Below are 22,980 nucleotides of genomic sequence, written 5' to 3'. Positions count from 1 at the left end.
ACTGGAGAAGGGATTAGGTTAGCCCAACAAGGTGGTCTTTACCAAGGTTGCCAAGATAGCTCTCTTGCCATTAGGGCCAATAAAGAGGGAACGCAACGACGAGGCAAAGTTTTACCCGCCTTGATCGGATATGAAAGCACAATTGGAAGGGCCCGGCCGGGAGGACAGGGATAGGGGAGCCGGTTATGGGCGTGGTGTTGAGTATGACAAGGGTATGGCCAGCTAGATCACTCACATCTAGACCTATCCGGTCAAGCAAACGATCTTAGATATCCACCACGATCGGGAATCGTGTGTTATAAACTATATGGGGAAAGCGTTAGATCTAGCCTTGGCCAGGGAGTTCCACCTAATGTTGCTACTCACAGCAAAGGGGCCGTTCTCTGGAACTGCTGGCTTGAGCTTGATATTATAAATCGAGAACAAATACGGTGGAATATTTGCTCCATCCGCGACAGGCCCTCTTCCTTATTGCGGATACCGGTTCTGAGTACTTTGTTAAGAATTATTCATAAGCAGTCTGTCGGGGTAGGTTGGCGTGGTACAGAGAACCCCTATGGAGATAATCAGCGCCTCAAAGGACCCCGATCGCAGATACCAATTTCAACGCAATGGACCGTGTTGCAGGAGCGACGAGGAAATGGGAAAGTAAAACCGGGTCTTAGGTCCGGCAGCTGGCTTGAAAGCGATCCAAGTATTCACGCTAATGATCTAGGTGTGCATGGGGATTGTAGTCGAAGGACATAGCTTTGGTCTAGATAGGCATAGATCAAGGGAGAGAGCCAATTACCTATAGTGGAACACTTACGTGAGTCTAAGGGTTGATATCGGAGATAGAAGTAGGCTGTATACAATGTAGGGAAATGTGGTTACAGTGAATAGTGTTGAGAGTATGTACGCATAGAGATATTTTTGGAAGCTAGCTGTGTTTCCTTGCAACCAGGTTTGTCTTCGACATAGAATATTGTTTGTGTATTCATGGAGAGGTTTGCGTTTGCGACTTACTGGGCGAGATTCCTCAAGGGAAACTCCCATCCCATAGCACAGATATCCGGAAGTTACGGATGATGTCCTTCGGCGAAAGGAAACCAGAAGGTACAAGGTGTAAGTCCTGTGAGTTTATACTGGAGCGATGTTGCTTCACCTGCAAGCGAAGTTCTCCCAACCAAAGTAGAAAAATACCTAGGTAGGAATCAAGACCATTGAATGCAGTTGGCAGGGGGGAGGCAGTAGAGGCTACTGTTGGATATCAAAAAATGTAAGAAGGTAGTAGAACGCTCCTGCGTTAGGCTAGTAAAAGATTCAAAGATACGACTACCATACCCAACTCGCTTACCCACCTTTGCTGCATAGGGGAAGAAACTACGATAATGGGTAGCTAAAGAAGGAATTCAGCACCCACCTGAGCTAAGTAGGTACCTAGGTACGCAAACGAGATTGGGTTTTCAAGTTCGATCTCTTCATTTTACAGGATATAACAAGTGCTTGGGGAAATTTGGATGAAAAACGGCACTGTACGCATCTCAGCACCATAACTCGTTGTCCGTTAACTTTATGCACATGTTTTTCAAAATTCTCTAGTTTTTGGCATTCAACATCCATGGATACGACCCCCTTTAATAATGCGAGATAAATTGATTAGACTCAGACGCGCTGCGATCTCTCATGAGTAGGGCAACCGTCTTCCCATATATCTCTTTGTATATGACCTCTTCATTCTGTGAAGTATTCACATGTATAAAGTCGCAGAAGAGGAACCGTCGCACCGCTGAGCTGTAATTGGACCCGGCCATATGTTCGACATCATCCAAGAAGTTTTTGAGACCTTTCCAATCCTTAATTTGGTCAGCCATTGGCATACTTGTCGGTTCTCCGTAACATCTGGGTGTCCACACATGGTCCAGTGTCTCAAGTAGCAAGATCTCGATCAACAGAATCCCAAGTGCGAACAATGGTCGTCCCGAAATGATATCCCGTGGTTGGCTCATTATATTAGCTGTTGGTTGGGTCGAGGCCGTATATAGGGATCCTTTGTTGACAAAAGCTCGATCATAGACCGGTACTCCGTCTCGAACCAAGAAGAAGATGTCCTCGCTGGTAAGAGTTTCCGGGAACCAAGGGGTACCGTTAAGTTGTAGTAAACTCGATGATATATCAATAGCAAGTTTCACTTTCTGACGATATGATATTCCGGGAAATTTTGACCCTTGGCCTTTGAGGATAGATTTCATTGACAAGAATTTTATATTTTCAGAGTCTTCGTGGGGCTCCGGTGGGTAAACCCCAAAGCTTGAGTTCTCCTTCACGTCTTGGTCCGCGATATGGCCATAGCAAGAGGTATAGGGCATTTTTCCTTGCTTTCTGATGATATGACATATGTTAACTTTATCCATAGTTTTCGCGGTGACTACGGTGCTCGCAAGCGTGCTGGGCAACAAGATATCTGGGCTATCGTTCGATTGGGTCTGCGTAGCAATAACTGACTGAACTTGAGCGTTGCTGTTGAAAGCTGATTGCATAGCGAACTTGACACTTTTGAATCTGCGAAGTCTCTCTGATGTTTTCGGCCTCACACCGTTCGTTTGTAGTGGACCCGCGAAACGATGAGCTGGCTTACTTTGTGCTGGTTTCTCTGAGTCATCCAGCTTTAGCAAAACTCTTTGCCAGCATAGTACATCTATTTCTGTGCCTTGTTGATTGGGCAGATAGGAAAAAGTGCACCGGAACACTGAATTGTGTAGAACCTGTTGTTCCTTATCGGTGCTTTTTATGTCTAACGTGCCCATTTCTAGACTGGCGCCATGACTCGTAGAGCAAGTACATTGGAGGTTATTTAGTACTGCGCTGTATGCTTTCTTCGATATGCCGCGAAGCAACACCAGGAGCCTTCCTTGGTAACTGGTTTTTCTTTCCGGCTCGAGTTGCAGACTCTGGTTCGTCAGGGTCTTCAAGTCTTGGTTTCCTTCCGATAAGCTATTGAGAAGATCATCATAGTGTGACCTTCTGATAATGAATGTAGCCCGTCTGAGCTCGCGCACTATTGCCTTCGCCTCAACCCATTTGACCTTAGCATCCCGTATTAGCACGATCTACGGTACCTTAGGTGGGTGGATGGGCATAAGGCGAACCTACCTTACCGGTTTCATCCAGATCCAAGCGGACTTTGAATTGTTCGACTGCTTCGACCATTGCTTTGGCCGTGTTATGAAATTGTTCTCGAACACGGTCGAGTCGCATCTCGATTTTGCATTTGATATCGGGGTCCTGCCATGACGGCCCGAATGGGTCAGCAATCATTGTTTCAAGGTCTGTAGCAGAAACTAGCCCTCCCAATAGATGTTCGCAAGTGTTAGTGAATATAGCTTGTTGCGTCCCAAGTCTCCTCTTAAGGCTCTGGAGTTCCCTAGTGGTGGACCGCCATCTATTAATAGTTTGCAGTGCATCTTCGTAATGTTCAATAGCAGAAATCACCAATGGGATAGTCGCGAGGACGATACCCACAACTTCTACACCAGCCATATACGCAAAAAGATTCGGTCTACCACGAGAGATCACGGCCGAAATTTTGGGCTTAGGTAGAGAAAGGGCGCCCGACCGCCGATGAGGGATATACGTAACCCAAGCTTGGACGCTGACCACTCATATCGAAGATTATATAACGTGACATCATATGAGGGGTTTCCCTTCCTATAAGACACCTAGGTACATAGTGGAAGTAATTTACGTTTTATATCGTGGTTCATTGCAAGTTATTTGATGTAGGAAAATAATGTATCGTATTTCAGACCATGTAGCTTCCTGTCTGAAACTATTCAGGTCCACAGCGATCAATGGTCTTCCTAATAGTTCTAATGAGTTTGTAGCCTTTCGAATAACGGACGAATTTGCGAGGTTCAAGGTCTGGTCAAGTAATATCGGAGCTCATAGAATTGGAAAGAGCTCGCTCGACTACCGTCTCCGAGATGCTTCTCATTTGCAGAAACAAGTCGAGAACTTACTCACCGACCTGAGCAATTCTCTCAAGAATGGTATTGAGCCCTTAACACAAATTCTCCTTCCATTTGTCGCCCGGACTAAACTATGTGAAAACTAACCCGGTCTTGTAGCCCTGTCTATCCTGAGTGGCGAGAAAGTACCTTGGGACGAGCTGCTTGTTGAAGAGGAAGACTATGGCCAAGACGTAGATGGGCCAACTCACGGTAATGTTGAATTTGACACAGAGCTAGATCAAATCCTAGCAGACATTACAGAAGTCGTGGATTGTCTGCTGAGACTTTCCGTATCGATTCGCAACCCCGCTCCTCATGACAGACTAAGAGCCTCCGGGCGTATAAATGTCTCCCATTACGAAACGTCTGACATCTCTCATGTTGCAACCAAATTCGACTCGGCAGATCCAAAGCTTTCCGAATGCTTAGGTAAAGCGAATTCCCGCCGAAGGCAATATTTCAGATACAGGGCTTCCCATCATGGTATTCTCTCAGAAGGCCTGGACGCGGACTTCAGTAAATCAGAATTCGAGGGGCAAAGCACAGTTGCATCGTCGATACCGCAATCCCAAAAAGGCAAAGTGCCAAATCTTAGGCTCAACTGTATTGACGAAGATGAATTATCCGATAGTGGTATAACCCAGAGCTCGTTTGCAACCACACGAGGTGATGGCGGGCCACACATTCCAGCTCTACCAGCCAAAGCCTCAAAAGGCCCATTTGAATGTCCATTTTGTTATATGATGATATCAGTCTCCAGTAGACGTGCGTGGAAGTAGGTCCACCAATAAATAGAGCACAATCACACGGAGACCACACTCACCATAGGTCGACTAGGAAGCACATTTTCGCCGACCTTCGGCCTTATAATTGCCTGGTCTTGGACTGCCCCGTTGTGGGGATTGATTTCGCAAGACGGCATCAATGGATGGACCACATACTACAAAAACACTGGCGTCTTTGGCATTGCGCATTTTGCAGTCACCCACCATTCAACTCATCTGAAAGCTTCCAGGGCCACTTACAAAATTCACATGGTGAGATCGCCAGTAATGACCAACTAATAGCTTCCTTAGAGCTCTCCACAAACCAACGCCCACTCGATAACCCCAGTAATTGCCCTCTCTGCCAAGAACCAATGTCGTCAACTAACGAGTACAAACGCCACGTTGGTCGCCACTTGGAAGACATCGCATTGTTCGTTCTTCCCACCCCTGATGACGATAGCGGTGATGAAAACCTGGAAGATCTGACCTCAATGGATATTGATGATTCTTCCACCGAATCATCTGACTCTGGTGCCGGGGAAGGAGAGGCTGTAAACGCTTTGAGTGAAACAGACAATCACTCGTGGATGGAAATCGAAGTTGGACGGGAGCCGGTGGAGGACTTTTTCGGATACAATACGCCGATTCGCCCTTCAACCAACTTAGTTGAAATAGGTATTATTTTAATATTCATGGCCAACCCCAGGCAATCCGCCACGGCTTACACTATAGCTAACAAAATTAGGACTGAATGCTTACAGGACCGCTCGGGTAGCCGAAGTTCTCGACGAATTAAGAACGACTAACTATTACATGGCAGCAGAGCCAGTAGACCCGCCGAATATCGATGACTTTTACACGGAAGGATGGGCGGTATTGCGACAATGTTCAATAGATGCCCAACATATTGTCAATGCAGCGGCAGATATTACAGTGCCACAGGCAGGGGGTGACGACGCGGAACAGGCGAAAGCCGAGCTCAAACAGTACGTCGCTTCCAATAGTACACCGCAGCCACTTATATGGTCTGCCCACAACCCCCCTCGTTAAACAAGATGAAGTGGGATGCTAACCCAGCATACGTCCTTTTATAGAATTCTATTAGATGCCTTTTCCCGAAGACATGAAGCACATAAAATCTATCGCCGCCAGAAGGCAGCGAAAAGATGGATTGAAAATTGCGAAATGGTACTTCAGGGACAGCGACCTAATGCTTCGTACCAACGAGCACTTAGAGTATGCGATGCGCAGCTTCGAACAGTACGAGCAATGCGGCCTTTGTTCTTTAATGATTTAACCGTTAACGCCAGTTTCATTATTTTCATTCTTGTTCATCACATCTCTTCAAATATGTGGCTGACGTCTTGGTATAGGATCTATCATCAATAACAGATCAATCTATCTACCTAGAATTGCAAGCTTCGGATATGGCTTTGGGTCGTTGGGTGGCAGAGGATCCGAGTCTTCGTACAGTACAGCGCTGGGTGCAGGCCAGACCACAAACGACCTAACTTGTCTGCCGACCTAGGTAGTTAGGTACCTACGGTAGCGTTATGCTTAGCGGCATATTAAGCAACTTACAATTCTTCTTAGCTGAAGAACTGTGACTAGCTGAATTTTTTCTCCCCTTTCATCGGAAAAATATAGATATGTGTTACCTCACGAAAGAACACCATTTTGGGCCAGATTGGCAGGCCTTTTCATCGTATTCCCCCAGTTAATTTAGTAAGATTATTTATCGTCGCATTATGATCTCACCCTGGGCTGAATATTCCAATTTTAACAATATAGGGCTGAATCATAGGATACCGAAAAGCGACAGAGTTGTTCGAAATGGTGCCATGTTGCGAATTTGCACGCGACTGTGCCCGGGAAATGCCTATTGTGTTGCCAAATAATTTAATAACGGAGTCATTGTCCATGCAATACCTCCAGCGCATCTTACTAATAAGACAGCACCATAAAAGGCTAAGATCAACCGTTAAACGGCTATTAAACATATAATATCGTGAACCAAGTCTGAGTTGGATGAGCACAGGAAGCATAAATATCAGCCTGGCTACCATTTCTTGGCCAAGTCCCCTGCAAGGTAGGGAATATCTAGGGACCATTTCTTTTCGAAGATCTCATAGTACCTTAATCGCGCTATTGGTCTCCTTTCGCCATGTTAGGAACTTCCGTTCTCGCTTCCGCGACCTGGTTGCTCGCACTAGGGCAACGTGCGATCGCTGCTGATGTCGATTGGACTACCATCGCCAACAAGCGCGGCGACCATCTCCCCGATTTTAGTTTCTGCGGCTATCATGCTTCGGACAAATCGCTCCCATCCATATCTAGGCCAAGTTCTACCACCATCAAAGCTTCATCCAAAGACCAGACTTCACAGATCCAGACTGCTTTGGATAAGACCGCTGCCTCGGGGGGAGGTGTTGTCGAACTCGGCTCGGGAACATTCAAGATATCCCCCGGTTTGGTCATCCCAAATGGAACGGCGCTGAGAGGTTCTGGTGTTGATTCTACACACCTATCGGTCGCTAAATTGAAGGAGGACGTCCCATTAATTTCATTAGGGAATGGCACGACTCATAGAGTGCAACCTTCGAGCACCAACAGCATCACCGATAGCTATGTGGGGATCGGAGCCAACACGGTGACAGTAAAGGATACGAAGGGGCTCAAAGTAGGACAGTCTGCCTTCGTCTCCCGTGCCGTGACTGCAGAATGGGTTAGGTACAACGGAATGGCTGACCTTGTCCGTGATGGCAAGCACCAAACTTGGATTGCGGTAAGTCAACTGAGTAAATGATGGCTTGGGGTTGAACCGAAGCATGGGACTAATTGAATCGACAGGTAGGGTCACTGGTGCAGCAGCCGCGAGCAATCCAGGCTATCAATGGCAACAAAGTCACCCTGGACGTCCCTCTCACCGATGCTCTGAATAAGAAATACATGAGTCCATACCTAGCCACCTTCACGGCGCCTGGCATATCGCAGGAAATCGGTATTGAGAACTTGTCCATCACGCTCAACCCCACCTGCTCCGGGTCAGCCCTCAACAAGAAGAACGGGTGCGGCGCAGAAGCTATCTCCGTGGCGCCTTGGACACAGGACAGTTACATACGTCAAGTCAACGTAACTGGGTTCAACACATTTATCAACGTTCAGAACAATGCTAGTCGCATCACAATTGACCACGTCAGCCTCTTCCGAGATCACGATACGGACAATGCAGCGGGGTACCCATCGGATATCGCCATCATGGGGTCGCAAGTGCTAGTCCAAGACAGCGGACAGTATGGTCTTAAGACAGCCAAGGCCTTCTCCGTAGCGACACAAGCCGGAACTCCTGGCCCGAATGCTGTCCTGCGACATGTCGTCCAGTCGGACTTGCAGCAGATATACCCGCATCAACGCTGGGCACACGGCTTACTTGCCGAAGACACTGACGCCGGCGTGATATACTTCAATCGGGCAACTGCTGGATCCGGTCACGGCTGGGCGATTAACGCCGGTGTAGCTTGGAATGTCAGGGGAGGAGTGACAGTTCAAAGTCCGCCGCTAGGTGTCAATTGGGGAATCGGAAGTACCGGAAAAGTCACTCAGACGAACGGTTCCATGGTCGATACTGGTAGCGCTGTCACGCCGAAGAGTCTCTTCAGTGCGCAGCTGGCCAAGAGAAAAGGTGGCAAGTAGATATTTGATCGTATTATGGGATAGATGGCGTACGAGGTAAATGAGTCAGACGCCATGACTGCCGAGGGATCGTGTATCTTTAAATTCTTGTATATTTTTCTTCCTGGAATAAAATAGACGTAGAGCTCTTTCGCTCCTGATTATCTCGTCGGGCAGGGTGACTCAGCAAAGACTGCTGTGCCGCATCATCGGTAGGACTATGCCGTTTAAGTATAGCTTGTTCCTTGTCTGTCGTGAACATGGATCCGACATCTTAAAACATAATTCGGTTATCGCCCGGGTATCCATGATGCAAAACCAACATGTGGTAGTTATCACGGGTGCGGGTAGAGGTAAGTCGGGTTCGCCCTGGAAACGAAGACGTTGACGAATACTCTAGGTATCGGAAATGCCGTAGCGCAAGCTTATCTGTCGCGGCCAAATTGCGTAGTAATAGGGACCATTCGCGACGATAGCGCACCGGGGGTTATCGAGTTGAAGGCATGCACCAAGGGCGAGGGATCGAAACTCCTTTTAGTCAGTGTGGAAAGCGCTTCCTCTTCAGATGCATGGCGCGCTGTTGAGGGAATTAAAGCGGCGGATGTCGACCATATCGACGTTTTGATAGTTAACGCTGGAATCAGCCCGCCGGTGGTGTCGCTTGAGAAAGTCGACCTTGGGGAAGTGACAGATGCATTCAATGTCAACGCTATTGGGGCTTTGGCCATGTACCAAGCCTGCCATCCATTACTTGAGAAGTCTAGCGATGCCAAGTTCGTGTCGATCAGCAGTGCCGCGGGTTCCCTTAGCGCTATGGAGAGGTTTCGAGCTCATGTTGCGCCCGCCTATTGTATTTCCAAGGCCGCGTTGAATTGGATTACCCTGTGAGTTTCTCTTGAATCGGAGGTCCGTCATAAGAGTGAGGGGGAGGGGGGGAAAAGCAAAAGGGGTGGCTGGGACACGATAGCTGATACAGTTTTGGTGCATAGGTCAGCACACTGTGGTAACACATGGCTGACTGCATTTGCCATTAGCCCAGGGTAAGTTCATCAGCAGACGGCCTCTGGATTAATCCCTTAGACTAACATCATTCAGTCTCGTCGAGACAGACATGGGCCACAAGACTGCTAATTATCTAGGGCTCGAGAAGGCACCACACACGAAGGAGTATAGCGCCGAGAAGATCATAAGCATAGTATGCCCGTGCATAACCTGTTCCTTATAGTGATAGCTAACCTAAGTAGATCGATAGAGCAAATCGTGAAGACACCTCGGGCAGATTTCTAGGTGCAATAGATGGCAATGAGATACCGTGGTGACAAGTTACCCCCGAGAAAAATAAAAACATGTTTTTATGAATACGATTTTATTGTACAGCGAAAGTTATCGAGATCTATCCAACCCAGAACCACTGGTGCGATACATTCCAAGGTTGGAACAGCAAAAGCAATGTGGTCAAAGCATCAAACTGATCCAAGAAATTCGCCATTTTATCGTGCTTCATATCCGATATTGCCGACAAGAACATGATGCCCTCTCAAAATCCTTATGAGTGAACCATATCTAATCTTCCCAAGTGCAAGGCTTATTTATGCCTCATATCGTACAACCCAAGTTCTACGCCACCCCCGCCAATTCAGCGATCAAGTGAACGCATTTCCAATCGCTAATAATTCCGAACTCCACATGTCCCCATTTCATATAGCCCGCCACATTCAAACGGTTTTGTTTTTTTGTTTCTTTAAACCCTTCTGTGACTTCCCTTCCCGTCTGTTCCGCGCATCTTACGCGTGCCAGCAGCCTTCTTTCCAGGTCTTCGGGTCACCTTGCCGACGAGTTTTTCGGCGGCACCCTCGACCTTGTCGCTCAAATGCGGCTTCCGCTTGTGGTGGGTGACAGGTGCACCTCTCGTCGTGGTTGTGGTAGTAGTAGTTGTTGTTGTTCCGCCAGTCCGCTTGCCAACACTGCCGCGTTGGTGCGTGCCAGTGCGTTTACTGGTGCCAGCCCTTTTGCGCTCTGGCTCCGTTGAAATGTTTAGGTGAACGCGGGGCTTAGAATGCCCGGTGGAGGAACGAGTTGATGCCATTGTTACTTGTATATGTTGGAATGTAGTTGAATTTCCTAAAACTCAGAAATGGGATGAGGCGGTATTATTTATACTTACACTGTATATAAGACTGGCATGTGCTGGCTAAGTAGTAAGGGTCATATAGTATAAGTAGGTAGTCAAGATGAGGCGAGGTGACTCGAAGTTGACTTGAGTTGGATCGATTCAATCGGACATTTTGTTTAAGAGGAACTCAACGTAGCACCCCTTGACCCATGTTTCCCTTTGAAACAATGAGATATGCAGAGACTATACTCCCATCTAATTAGTTGTTGTAGATCGGGATGATGAGGGACGTGACGTCATGTTAGTTGTCAAGCAGGTTTATCCCTTTAAGCCACACGACTCTCGTGACTGACGTGGCGAATATTTACACGCTCTACCAACCCGTTTCAGGTTATTATTGAACAAATCACTTATTTTCATGCAAGGAACTTAGCGGTGTATGTTAAAGCTCATTGACGGAATTGTTATTTTATGAGTTGTCTAGGAATTCGTGGCGAAAAACTGTTAGGAGTGAAATGACAATAAGGTATACCTGGGAATTTATTCATAACAAATGCTCATATTAATTTCCCCTAAAATTCCATGGAAGGTTAGTATCGATTCAATCTCAACAGCAGGAAGTCCGGACAATCTTCGACTCGAAATTCGTCTCGTCAGTTCTATTGTTGAATTGAAGAAACCAACGTCGGCCGTTTTCGGCGACTAATGATGCAATCCGAGACATTTGAGATGTCCCTTAGCATTCATACCAAAGCACATTGATGCTGATTAGTCGCTAAATCAATTCGCATTTCCTTTTCCGCGGACAATTCCCCAAAATAGTACGCCTTCTAAATACTGCAAAAATGGATTCCTACTAACAGAACTTCTTTGACCAAAATGTTGATGTTCATGCGACACCCACTGCCCACATTGCTGAAAAACTACCGACGTAAATGGTAGTGATCTACTTGTCTGCTACTTGACTATGGGTCTCACCATATATAGAAGAATCTGTGTGGTGAAAATATCCGTACTATATTCTTTTCATCAATACCTAGCTTAAGTGCTCTAATTCATGATTGCTTATTGCTATTTTGGAATAAGTTAACAAAAATAGGCGACGATCCTCCATATTGAAAGGTTTCAAACGAGTGCCTTAAATCCGAGAAGACCCCCGAGCCAATCAGAGTAGATGGGTATATCGGAGTTGCTTAAATAGGTAATATTTGATGCGGGTCATTCCGGACAAGTCGCGATCTTGAGCATTTGAACCTTGGAATTGGAAATTTCAGGTAAAAAAAGATCTTAAGATTTCCAAAGGTTATCAGGGCCAGGGTTAGGGTAGCTTTTGATATCTCCATAGATATCGAAGTGGATACCCGGATCGTCCGCCTTGTAAAAGTTGGTAGCAGGTACACCACCGCTGATAGACTTGCTCCCGCTACCCGAGACATGTAGATTGATGCATTGCGGGTAGGCCTGAGCACCACCGACATCGAAAGCACCGTGTAGAGCGATGATCTCGTGCCTTAGCACATATTGCCCCGGCTTTAGGTTGGCAGGAATCTTGACCTGCCACTTGAATTGATTGTGGATTAGGTCGTCTGTGGCCCAATCCTGTCCAGACTTCCAAGAAGACTGCGCAATCTTGACGAACTTGAGGCCTTCCTTCTTGACGCTGGTACAACCAGATGAACCGCAATCGGCAAGGTAGTCAATGATGGGGCCTTTATGGCTATCAGGCCACGTGAACCACTGCAAAGTCATCGTGCTTCCTGCAGTCACTTCAACGTAGGCCTGACCTGGGGTGGCAGACTTATGGCAAATGATATCAGGCTGGGCGAATGAGTCGGGGCCGACGAACCCTATGTCGGGGTTGTCCGCGGTCCACCCAGGGATGCTTGGCGGGGGGTTTTGGTATCGGAAACCTGGGTCCCAGCCTGTGTAGTTCTTGCCATTGGCGACAATGTACTGCACGAAGCCGTGTCCGGCAACACTCGTGGTAAGAGCAGCGAAAATTGATAGCGCCTTGATAGACATGGTCACCAGCGTATGGAGTTGAATGACAGTAGGTGAAAGCCGATGAGAAAGGGAACGGGCTATCCCCAATCGCTCATCGAACTTCGTCGCCGCATATTTATAGACGTTTGATGTCGCTAACCTACATGCTTAGCATACGAGTCTAGAATGATATTATATAAGGATCTCGAAGAAAGACGCTGAATATTTAGCCTGTTAAGGAGTGACTCGCTCCAGGCTGTCCGAATCGAGGCTACAGCTCGCATTGGCATTTTGCTACTGTAACTCTGTAACACAGCAATGTAACGAACTATGTTATAACGAAATTTTTGATATAGAGGAGCTCCACGTTCAAATAGTAATAATTCTTATGTTTCAGGATGAATAACAACCTTGGAACTCTATACATACGGGACAAAATTCTTGTTATTTTAATTGAATAAATAGTTAAGCCTCATTGGATCGCCAATAGAGCCACATGATATCAGATGCCCCATATTCAGTACAATCACAATTATCAAATGTCAAAAATAGGGGAGAACCTTACAGAGAAGAGCAACAATGAAAGTCTCACACCCATCGATAAATCCTTACGTGTTCCCTATGTTGGTGTACGCGAATATGGTGTTGCCCTTTAGGTGATCGCGGAGTATGGGGTTCCTTCTATCTCACTTAGGATACCAAGACGTCGAAATAGTCATATTGCATCTTTAATCCATGGGGTTTACGGTCGGGTCAAAGACCAGGGGGTAGATATTAGACCTGTGCATTTCGTAGGATGTGATGAACTCTAGCCGCTATGATCTCTCGAGTGACAGATAGTTGAATTGCGGCGTTTTCCGTGATGCCGCATTACTAAGTCCTCTCCTGACAAAAAGCGATAGAGTTAATTCTAGATAGAGCAAGGGAATTAATACGTGGAATTTTTCGATTCTTAAATTATGTACGAGACTCTGTACTGAGCAGATAAGCGAGCATCCGGGTAAAAACACGTGGTGATTTGATTGGCTACAATCTAAGGAAATATGAAACTCCTTATTAACCCGTACGAATTTGTACGAGGCGGGTTACATAAGGAGGAGCTCCGCTCGGATCGTCGTAGAAATCAACCTCGAACAGCAGAAATCACGATAAGATAAACGGCTATACTTCGGCGATGTTTATAAAACCCCGAGTTACTTTTGATTACGTAGTACCAGCTTTTGTAAACTCCGTCTCTCCTTTTTTATCCCAATTCTTGCGAAAAAAGGGGGAATCCAATCGGTCCATTATCCGTAAACTCACAACAACACGAACAAACATAACGCCATAACGCCATGCAGAAGAGTATATTGAATGTAGTGCAACTCGAATACTAATACCGAATGTGCTACGATGTAATCAAATCAAACTAATATTTTCTCCACAGGGAACGCCTCGAGCTATATTAGTACAAGATTAGCACGAGGCTTTTCGCACGGACGTCGTGTAGGAATGCATCCCTAAGCGAATAGGATTCCCATCCAATATAGCTTCTGCCACCATCGGCTACTTCGCCCCAATTAGCTTGTCAAAGTGTCAGCTCTCCCCTGAAACCTTCCAATCAACTTCGACCGCGACGCACCCGCCATCTGAAGTTAGTTTCTTGTTACAGATAATCCTGCATTGTGCACTTGTAGTTCGCATCATTAAGCGTCCCCTCCTCGGTCAGAGAAATAGCTATATTGTCCGTCATGAAAATCGTACGTACTAAAGGGCCTTCGGTCATCAGGGCTGAAATAGTAAGGTTAGCAAGCCTGATTTCAGCCCTATCTAAGTCATAAACTATCTAGGTAGGTTTCCAGGCAGTCTTCCAAGTTAGCAGCTAGCAAACCAGGGTGAGCTGTCGAAGCTTGTTTATTCGTCCCTTTATTTACCTCCCTAATCTGGATTTCTTCTGTAACGTAGTCATCTATTCCCTTATTTTCCATGCATACGCGAGATTTGTATGACACTGGTCGCATTGCGAAGTACCAATCAAGCTCCTGATCATACTAAACGTGGAGAATCCTGCGGCTGAATTACGCTCAATAGAGAGCTTCACATGCTCTTCGAGAATATTTCAACAAACCTTTTTACCCTGCTGGTGAAGCTTCTTCACCAGATTATCCTCTATTTCCATATGTTGGTTATCGAAACAACAGCCTCCGGCCTGGAGGCATTCGTTCAACCCATCTTTGTAGAACAAGAATCGCACGAGGAAGAGGAAGAAAAAGAGCTTATACAATGGAAGGGCAAAGGGAAAGCCGTCGTAGGGGATCACGGCGATAATGGTGAAATCACCGTCGACTGGACCAAGTACCCTCCTCCAGAAGGCTTAAGTGATGTGGGGGGAAACAGATCAGATCTCGTCACGCAAATTGTACACGAATCCATCCAATCAGTCAAAGCTCGGATAGTCGAGGATGAGGAAAGACGCAAGGCAGAAAAAGAACTTGAGGAGTTCCGACATGAAGAAGAGCTTAGGCGAGAACATGGAAAGTCGTCGAACATAGAAACCAAGGATCATGATGGTTTTTTGCGCGACTTCGGCGAACAGAATGGGTCACCCGAGGACTCCGTCCCGGCTTTGCCAGCCCCGGATGCTCAACCCTCTCTCGCACCGGAACAACCCACTAAGTCGAAGAAACAAGCACTGAGGAATCTCCTTCGGCGATTAAACAACATCGGTGAGAAAGGCGAGTCGAGCGCAACCGGAGCAGCCCGACACAAGCGCGATATTTCATGGAGCAGCATCGAAAAGAGTCCCCAAGCAATGAAGAAGCGCTTCGTCTCCGAAATATTAAAAAGATCAACTGGTCCCGACGCAGAGATGTAAGTACTCCGAATGAATCTATTACTCATACCAAACAATACTAAACCAATATAGCGAATGCGTCTCTTGTCTGGACGATTTCACTCCTAAAGAGGTAGTCAAGGCACCATGCCACAGTTACTGCAAGCCTTGCTTCATACGCCTCATCCAAACATCCTGTGAGAACGAGCAGCAATGGCCACCAAAATGTTGTTTAAACGATATTCCGACTAAAACTATTATACTCAACGTCAATTCTACGGTCAAGAAGTTGTACCACGATAAGGCCGCCGAATGGAATCTTCCGACGGGCCAGCGCATCTACTGCAGCGAGCCGAATTGCAGCATTTGGGTTCGACCCTACGAAATCATCCCTGCTGAAAATGTTGCGAGATGCTCACGGGGTCATTATACTTGCACCATGTGCCGTGGTCCAGAGCATAGAGGTGATAATTGTCCACACGACAGGGATATGGTGCGAACCGATGCACTCGCAGAAGAAGAGGGTTGGAAGCGCTGCTACGGATGCCATGCTTATGTCGAGCATAGGGAGGCGTGTCAACATATGACATGTCGATGCGGCGCCGAATTTTGCTATGTGTGTGGAGCGCGGTGGAAGTCATGCCAATGTACCATGGAGCAATTGGGCGCCATCAAGCGGAGGGCACGGGAGCGGCGCGAGGCCCGCCAGCTGGTAGAAGCGCAGGAGGAGGCTGATACACGAGAAGCGCTACGACTGGTTGAAGAATTCGAACGCGAGGAGGCTCTCAAGCTTGAACTTCTACGCCGGGAACGAGAACGATTAGCCGAGGAGCGCCGGGAAAGACTGCTTGAAGAACGGATCAGGCGCGAAGGTGAAAGGCGGCGAGAATTGGAAATCAAGTTCCAAAAAGCTCGGAAAGAACTTGGGGAAGTAAACCAAGACCAACGGCACACCATACGGGATTATCATAGCAAGGAAGAGTCCCAAATCGAGAGCGATAACGCGTCCAAGCTAGCGGACCTCCGGAACACGCAAAAGATAGATCGCGAGGAATTCTTTGCGTCCATGGAAATACGAATATCCGAGCGAGAACGCGAACTTGAGCGCGAGTACTTGGTACGGGGGAAGCAGGAGGAGCGACTGGAAGAATGGTACCGAGCTCAATTGGAGGCCTATTGTTCCCGGAAACCCAACGGAAGAAAGGCCAAAGCAGACGCCGAGATGAAGTTGTATAAGCGCCAGATGGACAAGCGTCTCGAAAGATGGGAGAAATGGAGAAATGACGAGCTAGAAAGGCTACGCTACGAGATGAAGGAAGAAATCGTGATCAAAGAAGAGCTTCTCCAGGAGCACGAACGCAGACTGAAGGAGGATATGCGAGAAGAAGAGACCGCGTTCATAGAACGGAAAACTGCGCAGCTTCGATGGGTGGATGTTGTGATTGAAGAACGTGAGCGCATGCTTGATAATATGGAGGTTTTTGAGATTGAAAATGGCGAGGACGTTGAGGCCTGGTTCGATGCTGAGGAAGTGTTTAGTCAAGACTACTCGCCGATTGAATCGTTGGATTTGCCAGAGGAGTTTCGGGTTCCGGGTGCATTCGCGTAAGATATCATCGGATCAATAGTTTGGATTTTGTCTGATTTGTCGTGTATTATCAGGATCTTGGAAAGGCGTCATGGTGGTTCTTTACATGCATATACGGAGGAAACTTTGCTTAACAGTACGAGTATGTGGCAGTGATCCAGATTTGTATAATACGGGAGGAGCATTTAGAATATGGGACGAGCGACTGTAATCATGCATGAGGAAATAGCTAATGATATAAGATCAAATTCAACGTCCCTTCCAAGTAAATCATATCAATTGACAAAAGCTTTCGCGGCTTTTATCCTCGGTTGTAGGAAGATATCCTCGCTTTTCATCTACTATTTTCATGGAATAATATCCACGCTCACTTATTGAACTTGAAGAACAGTCTTAATTCGGTCTCAGATCATACTCACTACCGTTATACTTCGAACTACTAGTCATATCCAACCCATCAACCCAACCATGGATCGACGAATGGAACTATACCTACACAACACATACAACCACTTCATCCCGACTCCTCACGCACGTTCGCGCCGGGAATCCTTCCTGAACGATGGTGCAGCACCACAGCCCTCAACCTCAACTTGCATGAATGGGGATCACATCCATGGAGACCAGCAGCATGAGAAGCAGCAACAGAGGATGGCTGCGGACCAAGCGTATAGGGCTGCTTTGTAAGTTAAACACATACACATACCCAATATCCACACAAGAGTTACTTCATTCCCATCAAACCCATACAACCTCAAATCCCACAAGTTTATTGTACTACCCGACACAAGCAAAGACTATTAAAATATCTACCCGACTTACTCATACACATACACAGATACTAACCTACCCAAAGCGCATCCCACGAACGCGCCGTATTCCAAGAAGAAGCCCGGGCTCGAGCCCGCCGACGCGACGCCGCCCGCAACCGCGCCCTATTTCGGGGCCGTCTCTGGAAGCGCCCGGAGTTCTACGCCTTGCTGTTCGGGTTCCTCGGCTTGGTATATCCGATCATAAACGAATATCTTGTCCACCCTTGGCTCGAGGCCAACGTAAGTGGGAAGGAGGAGTAGGGAATACAATTGCGGCTGCGTAAATGGTTGGGGTAGGTAGGGTGGAAGCCTTGGGGGGCGGCTTACATGTGTGTGACGTTGGGTTGGTTTAGGGCTGTTTGATGCCCGGATTGAGTTAATGAATGAGATTGGTCGCCCTATTGGGCTCGTTGCTTCTACTCTTGAATAACGGTGCTATTGACGGTGTGTGAGAGCTGAAAATGCAGATTGCTAATGTCTAGGGCGATTATAGACTGCTGACCGAGTATTGTTTTGCATCTCGATTGCGCACTTCGTAGTATGTGCAGCAGGACAGCTTCGATGTGGCATCAACGTGCAACCCCTTCGCCTCATTGTCCTGCTATGTTGTCCTCATTCAACTATCTACTTGTCAACGCTGTATAGTGCTAGAAAGCGCGGTGAGGTTCTAGCCTGTCTACGTAATATATTCCGTCCAGTCGGGTCGTCTCTCGTTAGCCTATCTGCCTCTTACCTTGAATATTTGTGCAGTGCCTCATCTGCGTGTAAGCTTAAAAGTAAAACATAATAGATGAACAAAAAAGCAGGTTTCATCTTGGGCATCAGCAGTCGAGACTTCGGGACAGCTAGATGACCAATTTATCGCGATTGTACGCCCGTTGAGCTCCACGGCACCTGGTATCACTTTATCACAATTCTGACTTCGCCATGATGGATTATGATATGTTTTATCAGGCAAGGTGACCTTCAAACGACGCTGTGCCATCCACAGCCTCGGGTGGTCCCGGCCAACGGCGTGGTTGATTAACAACATGGCTCTATGATTTGTGAAGTGTCATTTCCGACTCACCATTCGGGCGTCCACTTTTCGCCATTAATAACACGAGTCGTAGACTATAACACTTGGCACCGATATACATGATACGCAGGTGTAATGGAGACGAATCACGTGCAGACGTATTGGATGGACCTCAATCTGAACTGGTTAATTAGAAAAGGCATCAAGCCGTAATGTGTATCCACTCGAATGTGCGGTGAAGGGTGGCAAAAGGCCTGACTGAGATAGACGGATCATACCCGAGTAAGATCCTTGGATCATGATGAGGCAGTGAAGGCAGTAAGTCGCGACGCGAAGACGCGTCTGTTGTTTTCATGTGGACTCAAACGACAGTTGAGAGTATCTGATCCGATGTAAATGAGATGATAGAAGGGAGACTGCATCTATGATACTATGGGGTTGACCCATCATTCCCAACAAACAAAACAAACGGACGGACGACTGACGGATGTGTAGCTCGTATCGTGGGAGTCATTCATGCGATCTATGGTTTGCCATTTTGTTTTCGACTCCAATTGTTCGACGACGGAAATGCCCTCGAATGGGGAGCGCCGGGAGCCAAGTAATTCATGCGACAGTCCGTTGGTCAATTTCAGGGAAAATTTTCCCTTAGATTAGCAAAATAGCCAGTCAAGTCCGAGTCCCCATTGTTCTACTGCAAATCACTCCCACTTTTCGGTGGCTGCAAAACCCCGTCGGCATAAAATAGGTTGATTTGGTTGATATGAAATTGAAGCGGTGAAGAGGTCGCGATGCCGTTTTCGGTGGATTGTCTGTGGGATAGTCGCATGGGTTGCATAGGGAGGATCCCCCCTGCAGCCACTGGATGGACAACGAACAACCACTACCCATTTAGATATGGGGCAGAAGCGTCGCGTACTAAACCTCTAATCAGCAAGTAGGAGCAGCCCAAAACGGTTATTGGGAGTGTCGATAGACCCTAGGATAGCAAGGTAGCATGGTACATTAGCGGCCGATGCGACTGGGCGACGCGGGTGTTGCGGGAAGCCGGGGTTTGAGCGGCAGCATACAGGTAAGCTGATGCCCCTTCTTTCTTTTCTTTTAGTCGCCTAGATTTTCTATGGTAACGGATATGATAGAAGCATGGCTGTAAGATGCAGCCGATGCATCTGGCATGTTTTAGTACCGTCCACTACAGATGGGTCCCAACGACGTGGAAAGACGGCGTCGTGGCGGACAAGGAATAGATACAAGCTAACAGGCGCATAGCTGCCCATCCATTATGTATCGATACCTTGACTCTCTTTTGGTTCCTTTCCCATTGTAGCCGAAAGGAACCAAACTCGGGAGTCTCCAAAGTACATTACCCGTGACGCTTTATCGCCGCCGCTTTGTTGCGCGAGAGCAAATGTTTTGTTTTGGTGATTGGATACTCATCCGGGGTTATTTCGCGTCTGGATACTCTTTGCATCCGTCTCCCACCTCTTAAGCTTTTAAGTACGCGATGGAATTATGTACTGGACGCAACTGTTGCGTAAAATAGGGGGATATGATTATTATGCAAGTAAACTGCGAATTTTTTCTTCCTTCTCGAATTGGAGTCATCACCCACCCATTTACCTATAGGTAGATGGTGAGTGATCGACCATGCTGTACGCGTCTTCAGCATTGATGGGTGCTCAGCCGCTGGACTGGAACAAATCCAATTCGGAGATAGATAAAGACATACATAGATGGGCTGCAGGTGCTGGATACACAAGAAAATATTTTAATATAGGATTGGCGGACAATCTTTAAAAGGCTGAGGGTAAGAAGAAAAAAAAACCTATGAGGGGTCCAAAATGAAGGGGAGAATAGGGAAAGAAGGGAGAGGGGGCCGAAAATGAAAAATGAAAAATGAGATATGAGAAAGAATTTCATGTGGCGGGGTTTCATTGAGACATGATTGACTGGTCGTCGTCTCTCTTGCAGATTCAACACATGTAGTAAGTACACTTGTACCTACGCAGTAAACGCAGGGACCAAACGGGAAGTTCAACTGGTAAAATCAATTCGATTGATCGAGTTTCGAAACCGAGCACCATTTTAGGTTTAATTTCCCCTGTGACTATTCCATTATACTTTATGATGTTTGCTACTTCCGTCAAAAGATGTTTATGTTTATGTATGATGTATGTACAGAATTATTCGGCTAGAAGCCCCGCTCGAAGTTCGAGACCAAGAAACCTTTGACGACAAGTGCGAAAAAAAGATGGGGTATGCTAACCTGGGTCTATCGCGGTATGAAGGCCTGATGTGGATAAGGAAAGAAGCTAAGGGAGTTTAATGTTGTCGTCAAGTGACACATTGGAGTAGTATAGAAATACATCTATTTGTATATGAGAAAGGTGCTGGATACGAGTATAAACGTAAGTACCTTACAAGGATACTAGTACTTGCGAGTCCCGGAGTAGAGTTATTAAGGAAAGGATTAGGTATGGCGGGAAAGAGTGTTAGCCATGTCGAGGCTGGCAGGGGTGTGCGGCAAAATAAAAATGGACCCATCACATCAGCGGCTGTCCAATGACATTGATAACCAGCCATCCTTCAAACGCCAACTTCCCCCTCTATCGCTCCCAATCAATTGACTTTATCGTCTCTTTTTTTCTAATGCACACCCACACACACCCTCTTCCTTTTCTATGCTACATCGATACCTACCATCAATTAGTTCCACCCACTCAAATGCATGCTATGGTTTGAATTCTTCATTACATATGTATTGCTAGGTCACATCCGGACGTGCATTACTATGTACATCCATACATAATAGACCCAGCCCGTCCAATCCGTTTGCTCTTTCGTGTCCTTTCGACCCTTTTGTACCTTTTTGCTGCGAGCTGAGAGGGGAGGAACTTGCGATACTGCTTTTTGCCATACTCGAGCGAGCTGTTTGCTCGTGCAGTTTCGATATCCGATTTCTCATTTCCTGATAGCAGCCTTCTCGATACAAACGAGAGAGATACGAAAGAGTGGTGTTTGAATCCGTCGGGTATATGTCTGTCACAGACTCACCGCGAGACAAACCAATCAATTGCCGGCATCTTTTTTTCTTACACACCTTAACAGTTGCAGTGCCGCACCGCAACATCATTGGGTGCTTGTACTTCAGACAATTTCCCTGCCTTTTTTTGTACTACGTATTGTACTTACTTTACCCCTTGCTTTTTTATATCTACTATTTGCATTGCCAGCGACAATCCTATTCTTTTCTTCCCCGGAAATTTGAAGGCTGAACGGGGTAAGAAACCGAGCATAATTTTAGGATTGCTGTTCCTTTTTGGCAACCGAATTAGGAAGCTTGGGCCTCCAACTCTCTGCCGTCGAAGTGCGCCTTGTTATCCGACTACGATTTTAACGATTGTAACGTTTTTCGGTCTCATCGAATTCGATCAAATTTCGCTCTGTTGTTCCCGACAGACAGTCAATAGACCCTCCGACCCCAAGGTTGTGTGAATAAGGGGGTCGAATGTTTTATCCTCATGTCTTAAGTATCCCCGAGTAACTGAACTAATAATATAGCTTGAACTATCCTCTGCCTTTTGCTTGGTCTGTCAAAGACGGCACCTCAGCGTCCATGATTCTCTCACCCCATTGTGACCAGTCGAGCTTCCAATCTCAGTATGGCTGCGGCCGCGGTTGTGGAGTCCTGCGTAGGCGCGACAAGAAGCGCGTTTCGATGGCCCTCTATCACGACAACGACTCCTCAGTGGGATGAATTAGATTTGCAAGCTAGATTGGAATGTATCTCGAGAGCATGGATTTTGACAGCGCCGGAGTTATTATCGGTATGTGTTCTTAATCCCATCGATGTTTGTGATCTCTTGGTTTCGTAGCCATGCTATTGTCGTGGATGCACCGAAATAAGTCGCATAGTAGTCGAATTAGACAACCACGCCTTAGCGACTTAGTTTTAAGTATTGTTCGGGCTGCAGTCGGGTGTGGGCAATCGTCGAAACTCTAGACTGACCGATGCGATCTGGGACAGGCACAGAACCACAAAATTGGTGGACGAATCGACCATAATACCGTTTCGAAGTCACTAGTGTTACCAAATGCCACCCCCAAACGATCGCGACGAATACCAAAGCCATGTGAGGAAGACCATCTGCCTCTCGAAGCCACATTCGATCCAACTCGAACGGACGAGGCTGCTCGACAGCGAGATCCGTTTCACTCTGTCAACC

The 22,980-nt window shown here is 46.9% G+C and overlaps 9 protein-coding genes across 9 annotated transcripts; 6 read left to right on the top strand and 3 right to left on the bottom strand.

Annotated features, from left to right (window-relative positions):
- Positions 1-1,437: 1,437 nt before the first annotated feature.
- Positions 1,438-3,664, bottom strand: F4822DRAFT_420813 (uncharacterized protein). The gene is made up of 2 exons (XM_051459723.1): positions 3,133-3,664; positions 1,438-3,065 (listed from the first exon to the last, which is right to left on the bottom strand). The coding sequence occupies exons 1-2, from the start codon at positions 3,517-3,519 to the stop codon at positions 1,617-1,619; spliced, it is 1,836 nt and encodes a 611-aa protein (XP_051309261.1). The 5' UTR covers positions 3,520-3,664; the 3' UTR covers positions 1,438-1,616.
- F4822DRAFT_79220 (uncharacterized protein) lies at positions 3,665-5,724 on the top strand. Its single transcript, XM_051463986.1, has 3 exons — positions 3,665-4,028; positions 4,107-4,764; positions 4,827-5,724. Exons 1-3 carry the CDS (start codon positions 3,770-3,772, stop codon positions 5,560-5,562), a joined length of 1,653 nt encoding a protein of 550 aa, XP_051309260.1. The 5' UTR covers positions 3,665-3,769; the 3' UTR covers positions 5,563-5,724.
- F4822DRAFT_79213 (uncharacterized protein) lies at positions 5,693-6,362 on the top strand. Its single transcript, XM_051463985.1, has 2 exons — positions 5,693-6,016; positions 6,130-6,362. Exons 1-2 carry the CDS (start codon positions 5,822-5,824, stop codon positions 6,265-6,267), a joined length of 333 nt encoding a protein of 110 aa, XP_051309259.1. The 5' UTR covers positions 5,693-5,821; the 3' UTR covers positions 6,268-6,362.
- Positions 6,363-6,840: 478 nt separating this feature from the next.
- On the top strand, positions 6,841-8,549 carry F4822DRAFT_79231 (uncharacterized protein). The gene is made up of 2 exons (XM_051463987.1): positions 6,841-7,541; positions 7,607-8,549. The coding sequence occupies exons 1-2, from the start codon at positions 6,921-6,923 to the stop codon at positions 8,447-8,449; spliced, it is 1,464 nt and encodes a 487-aa protein (XP_051309258.1). The 5' UTR covers positions 6,841-6,920; the 3' UTR covers positions 8,450-8,549.
- On the top strand, positions 8,550-9,862 carry F4822DRAFT_79232 (NAD(P)-binding protein). Its single transcript, XM_051463988.1, has 5 exons — positions 8,550-8,781; positions 8,829-9,312; positions 9,418-9,468; positions 9,524-9,623; positions 9,673-9,862. The coding sequence occupies exons 1-5, from the start codon at positions 8,649-8,651 to the stop codon at positions 9,745-9,747; spliced, it is 843 nt and encodes a 280-aa protein (XP_051309257.1). The 5' UTR covers positions 8,550-8,648; the 3' UTR covers positions 9,748-9,862.
- Positions 9,567-10,846, bottom strand: F4822DRAFT_79278 (uncharacterized protein). Its single transcript, XM_051463989.1, has 2 exons — positions 10,593-10,846; positions 9,567-10,519 (listed from the first exon to the last, which is right to left on the bottom strand). Exon 2 carries the CDS (start codon positions 10,512-10,514, stop codon positions 10,170-10,172), a length of 345 nt encoding a protein of 114 aa, XP_051309256.1. The 5' UTR covers positions 10,515-10,519; positions 10,593-10,846; the 3' UTR covers positions 9,567-10,169.
- Positions 10,847-11,828: 982 nt separating this feature from the next.
- F4822DRAFT_434597 (glycoside hydrolase) lies at positions 11,829-12,563 on the bottom strand (the record flags this gene model as incomplete). The annotated part of the gene is made up of 1 exon (XM_051462031.1): positions 11,829-12,563. One exon carries the CDS (start codon positions 12,561-12,563, stop codon positions 11,829-11,831), a length of 735 nt encoding a protein of 244 aa, XP_051309255.1.
- A 2,119-nt stretch (positions 12,564-14,682) lies between these two features.
- On the top strand, positions 14,683-16,945 carry F4822DRAFT_434596 (uncharacterized protein; the record flags this gene model as incomplete). Its single annotated transcript, XM_051462030.1, has 2 exons — positions 14,683-15,374; positions 15,430-16,945. 2 exons carry the CDS (start codon positions 14,683-14,685, stop codon positions 16,943-16,945), a joined length of 2,208 nt encoding a protein of 735 aa, XP_051309254.1.
- A 447-nt stretch (positions 16,946-17,392) lies between these two features.
- Positions 17,393-17,997, top strand: F4822DRAFT_434595 (uncharacterized protein; the record flags this gene model as incomplete). Its single annotated transcript, XM_051462029.1, has 2 exons — positions 17,393-17,607; positions 17,781-17,997. The coding sequence occupies 2 exons, from the start codon at positions 17,393-17,395 to the stop codon at positions 17,995-17,997; spliced, it is 432 nt and encodes a 143-aa protein (XP_051309253.1).
- Between the last annotated feature and the right edge of the window lie 4,983 nt (positions 17,998-22,980).

The sequence above is a fragment of the Hypoxylon trugodes genome, assembly GCF_022578975.1.
Source record: "Hypoxylon trugodes strain CBS 135444 unplaced genomic scaffold F4822scaffold_11, whole genome shotgun sequence".
Classification (NCBI taxonomy): Eukaryota; Fungi; Ascomycota; class Sordariomycetes; order Xylariales; family Hypoxylaceae; genus Hypoxylon; species Hypoxylon trugodes.
The sequence above is the reverse complement of the archived record's forward strand: the minus strand, read 5'-3'. Positions and strand labels throughout refer to the sequence as shown.

Coding starts and splice junctions, on each gene's coding strand:
- F4822DRAFT_79232 (XM_051463988.1), top strand. CDS start 8,649: ATGCCGTTTAAGTATAGCTTGTTCCTTGTCTGTCGTGAACATGGATCC. Junction 8,782..8,828: donor TATCACGGGTGCGGGTAGAG/GTAAGTCGGGTT, acceptor CGAATACTCTAG/GTATCGGAAATGCCGTAGCG. Junction 9,313..9,417: donor GCGTTGAATTGGATTACCCT/GTGAGTTTCTCT, acceptor TTTGGTGCATAG/GTCAGCACACTGTGGTAACA.
- F4822DRAFT_420813 (XM_051459723.1), bottom strand. CDS start 3,519: ATGGCTGGTGTAGAAGTTGTGGGTATCGTCCTCGCGACTATCCCATTG. Junction 3,066..3,132: donor ATCTGGATGAAACCGGTAAG/GTAGGTTCGCCT, acceptor CGGGATGCTAAG/GTCAAATGGGTTGAGGCGAA.
- F4822DRAFT_79278 (XM_051463989.1), bottom strand. CDS start 10,514: ATGGCATCAACTCGTTCCTCCACCGGGCATTCTAAGCCCCGCGTTCAC.
- F4822DRAFT_79213 (XM_051463985.1), top strand. CDS start 5,822: ATGCTAACCCAGCATACGTCCTTTTATAGAATTCTATTAGATGCCTTT. Junction 6,017..6,129: donor GCGATGCGCAGCTTCGAACA/GTACGAGCAATG, acceptor GTCTTGGTATAG/GATCTATCATCAATAACAGA.
- F4822DRAFT_79231 (XM_051463987.1), top strand. CDS start 6,921: ATGTTAGGAACTTCCGTTCTCGCTTCCGCGACCTGGTTGCTCGCACTA. Junction 7,542..7,606: donor AGCACCAAACTTGGATTGCG/GTAAGTCAACTG, acceptor TTGAATCGACAG/GTAGGGTCACTGGTGCAGCA.
- F4822DRAFT_79220 (XM_051463986.1), top strand. CDS start 3,770: ATGTATCGTATTTCAGACCATGTAGCTTCCTGTCTGAAACTATTCAGG. Junction 4,029..4,106: donor GAGCAATTCTCTCAAGAATG/GTATTGAGCCCT, acceptor CCGGTCTTGTAG/CCCTGTCTATCCTGAGTGGC. Junction 4,765..4,826: donor TCCAGTAGACGTGCGTGGAA/GTAGGTCCACCA, acceptor TAGGTCGACTAG/GAAGCACATTTTCGCCGACC.